Here is a 4,595-nt window from a genome sequence, read left to right as displayed (position 1 = left end):
TCAGTTTAGAGAGTTGATAAATTTGTTGACGAAAGGATTATCGCCTGATTCATATCGATTTAATGGAAGATCATATGGGATCGGAAATATTGGAACAGCTGCATCTTCTTCTTCCCCAACAGGGAAGGTTATATATCCCAGTCTAAATACAAATTTGCGATGTAATAATTAATATTAATCGAAAATATATGCCTTAAACACATTTCTATAAATTATATCCATTAATAGCATTAATAGCATTAATATGTCAAAAATTAGAATAATAATATAGTGCCTACAATAAATTTTGGTATGAATATGACGCCGGCTTCATAGTTTCCTATACTATAACCGTATTGATTGACTGATGCGGCTTTGCTTAGATTTGCACTGATGAGCACAAACCAGGAAATGCTTTTCGAATCGGATGAAATCCTCGTGTAAGATTTAATATTAGGCATCGCACGATCTCGTCCTGTTCGTTTAGCTTTCCATTGACTACAGAAATTAAAAATAAATGCAAAATTCTAGCTGTAGAAAAAACGGATTGTTTATAAGACATGTAAAAACATAAGCGTAAATATTTGAATAAAATAAAAATAAAAAATCATTTCAAAAAACAACAAATGAGAGTAAACTGCTGAATGAAAATAGCTTAAAATAAAAACAAATAATTAATTGTAACTTATTATAAATATGATTCTAGACATTGTTGTTTGGAATGTACTTTCTGTACTATAAGGGTAATTAAATCTTGATAATCAAATCTTTGTTTACAATTCTCTATTGATGGATAAATAAACTGAAATTGTGGATGATTCTTTGGACTTTTAAAAGTCCCTTCTGACGTACACTAAATTATGTCTTTCAACCAACTTTCGAACTTTGAACCAAAGCGACCTACACCAGAACTCTGTGCGACTATAGGCTGTACATCTGGCGGTAGCGTGGCATAGAGCGATAGGACATGTGCCAATTTCTTGTATCCCCAAAAGTCGGCTTCCAGAGCTGTGTGAATTCCAGGAACAGAAGCGACGAAAAATACGTTTACATCAGAAAAATTCGCCAATCGTACTGCACGTATCCATTGCGTCAAAGTAGGTTGTTCATATTTACTCAGATATCGCTCGAGATCCTTTTTAAAACCCGTTGGAGATTCCCCATCATTAAAATTTGCGGATTCTGATAGCCAGAGCAGATGAGGCGAAATCCACAATCTAATCAGGATATAATAAAAAGTTTATAGACAAAGATCATATGATTACAATAAAAAACAATAAAAATATTTAAGTGTATATATTTAACGGACCCTTGTGTCCTGTTTTTCCAATCATTAGGATACAAGTCAGCAGTAGAAACAATCACTCTAATCCCATTTTTATATTGCAGGATCATGATGTTCGTATGATGATTAGAGAACTCGTTCTGCCCGTCAATCTTTATTATATTAATATTTATTATATTAATATTTTCACTTAATTTCTCATGACATATTCTATGTTTGTACAGAATTGTCATGTACATTGACCAACCAACAGATACTGCAAATATAACCATCTGACGTTTACGGCAAAAGTTAAATGAAGACTGTTAACAATTTTTCCCAGACTGTGGTCGAGAATTTCAGAGAAAGTTATGGAGAATTGTTGATTATAAGTCTCTTTGGAATTTTCGACTCTCGTAAAAAATAAATGGTAAGGTGCTGAAGAAGCATATTTCTTCTCAAACTTTCCTGGTTTCGCAATCATTACTGCGTACCCAATTCGTTTCATTTCCTGAATAGCCATTTTTCTAGCTTTCTTCCTTAACTTCTTAGAATTAAAAACTTGATACTTATACATGAGATATTCCAACCTTGAGGTTGTTGAACTTGAATCTTCTTTACTGTTTTTAAAACTGCTTTGAGAATCGCCGATATTTTGCAGATTTTCATTTGTGCAATTATTGTTTTCTATATTCATCCGTCGCAATTTTTCTATATCGAAAATGGCAGTTTCTGATGTCTCCCGATTTTTTTTTCTTGTCTAGTAAAAAAAATTTATACTTATTGCATTTATTTTTCACAATTTAAAGTTTATAAACTCATTCTTCATTATACTAACCTTATCACTTTCTGAATTCTCATGTTCTTTGCTGGTCAAAACTGTAGAAAAAGACTGAGCTCTTGCGTCCATTTGCTTGGATTTTTCTTGCTAATAATTTTTTGTTTTTTTATTTTTCTTTCAAATATTTTTTAATACTTCACGTTACAATTGACAAAAATTGTGTTTTAGTGGATTAACCATTAATTATAACTACCACAATACATTTTATCTCGAAAAAATCTTATATTGTTCCAGATTTCCAAATGTAATTCGAAAGACGACTGAGTGGATAATGTCTAAGATATTCCAGTAAAATATCGTGAGATATCTGTGTATAATATTTCTTGCAACAACAAAGAATCAATAAGGTTTGCACAAAGCGTTATCATTTTCTATCATAATATATCGTCTTACTATTTATGTTCAAATAAAAATATTGTCATTTTCTACCGTTTTTTAAATTCATTTTTTCGTGAAAAAACAAGTTCACAATCGCTGATGCATGGAAAAAAAAAATTTTCTATGAACGCGAAAGGAATTGCAAAATGTGTTTGTCAAATTTTTTTGCTGTTTATAGCAAACAAATGTGCATATTTAACAAATATTTTGCATTTGATACAAATAATCTTTCGTAGCGATTAAGAAAAAAATTGCGCATTAATTTGTATTTGTTACTAATACAATTGTAATTATGACAATGTATATTTGATCACGTTTATTTGCGCACGGATATACGCTTCTCGCCCTGATGAAGAAAAGCAAGATTCACGAAACATCGGCATTAGCAATGGATAATAACACAGCGATAACTTCTTTGAAGTAAAGATTCAAAAATATTATATTATTATATTATATTGTGTTATATTATTATATTATATTACACTGTGAAAGACTAAAAAATATTATGTTATAAAATATTATATATTATATATATTATATTATATATAAAATATTATATATTATACTTCATTGTGTATGTAAATATATTTTAGTTTGATATATTCCAAATTTTATTAATATACATGTAGTAATGAAATAAAAAGAAGAAATTCCATTTTACTTTATTTTCATCAATTAATTTAATCTCATCTTAATCTTCAAATATTATACAAGGCGATTCTTAAATATCAGTAATCATATAGCGTTATTCCTAATTAAAAATTGAATCGAAATATCCTCTACAATTTTGCAATTTTTGCAATGATTGACGAAATATTAATTTTTAAATATATTGCCGAATAAGCGCATATTTGGCTATCCAATCATTAACTATCACGAAAATTGTAAAATGAGAATTTGTTAATTCAATTTTTTATCAGTAAAGGCATTTTATGATTCGCTTACTCGACAATCTTTACTTATGTTTCATCATTGCGAAAATTGCAAAATAGTAGAAGACTTTTCAATTCAATTTTTTAATAAAAAATAACGCTATATGATTAGTGTTCGTTATTCAAGAAACGTCATGTATATCTTTTGCTTATTTAACAAATATATTTGTTTTTATTGTAACTGCAGCCAATCTTGATTGCTGAGTTAACAAATATAAGACAAATTTTATTTGTTACACCTGCAGTTAATTTTGCGATCCTAAATGCAAATGGAATTTGCCATTACAGCAAAGGATTAGCAATCATAGCAAATTTTTTTCTCTCCATATATGATAAAATATTCTTGTAGTAATTTATTATTCTATGTCTCTTGTTAGAATTTTTTAAGAATAAATAATTGAAAAATCTATCGTAATCAATAATAAATTTACAATAAAGAGAAAGCTCAAAGTTTTCTATTATACAATTATAAAAAGAAATACATTATTATTAATCTGCACACATCAAGGATAACCATTCCACTTCTTAAAGAAAATATTAGCGATCTATATTATAAAATTATGACGACATGAGCAATACTCGCCATTATAATTACGAAAAAAATCCAAGCAGAAGTTTGCTGATTCTTATTGATATTATTTTACAACATGTGTGTGTAATACAAATTATTTATTTTTTATAATATTAAATTATAACATTGGAAAATTGCGAGTGCTAATTAAATCTTAAAATTCTGGAGTGTAACTCCGGCAAATACGCCAGGCTGGGATTTACGCCGCAGAAAAAAAATAGAAGGAGTGGAGTAATTTTTCCGCAATTACTCTGTTACATGACTTGTATATGTTATATTAGTATTGTGTATGATTTCAGTTTCTTACTATCAATATGAATGAAATTATTGTGAGTTGAATCAATTTGTCACTGTAATAATAAGTAGCATCATAATTATAAATCATAAATTATAAATTATAATCTACATAAAATGATTATTGTAGGGAGCATAAAAGAGTAGTTATTTCGTGATATAGGTATAGAGAAATAGTAAAGCATGTTATATAGCAAAATACAAGTATTTTGCTCTTGTATTTTTTGTTTAGTTTGTTATCTTGTTTATTCTAACTATACGGTACTTTTAGGGGATGGAATTTATACTCAAAGTATACAAAATGCGCAAATTGGTACACTAAATGCAATAAATACA

General features: G+C 28.4%; 1 protein-coding gene across 1 annotated transcript; it reads right to left on the bottom strand.

Annotated features, from left to right (window-relative positions):
- Window positions 1-2,165, bottom strand: LOC105617125 (probable tyrosyl-DNA phosphodiesterase). The gene is given in 6 exon segments (XM_012198701.1): window positions 1-127; window positions 265-477; window positions 669-1,196; window positions 1,289-1,502; window positions 1,505-2,003; window positions 2,082-2,165. Coding segments are annotated over 6 exon segments (1,653 nt in total). The 5' UTR covers window positions 2,154-2,165.
- Between the last annotated feature and the right edge of the window lie 2,430 nt (window positions 2,166-4,595).

Source organism: Atta cephalotes, assembly GCF_000143395.1.
Source record: "Atta cephalotes unplaced genomic scaffold scaffold00011, whole genome shotgun sequence".
Taxonomy (NCBI): domain Eukaryota; kingdom Metazoa; phylum Arthropoda; class Insecta; order Hymenoptera; family Formicidae; genus Atta; species Atta cephalotes.
This window is presented reverse-complemented; position numbering and strand designations above follow the sequence as displayed.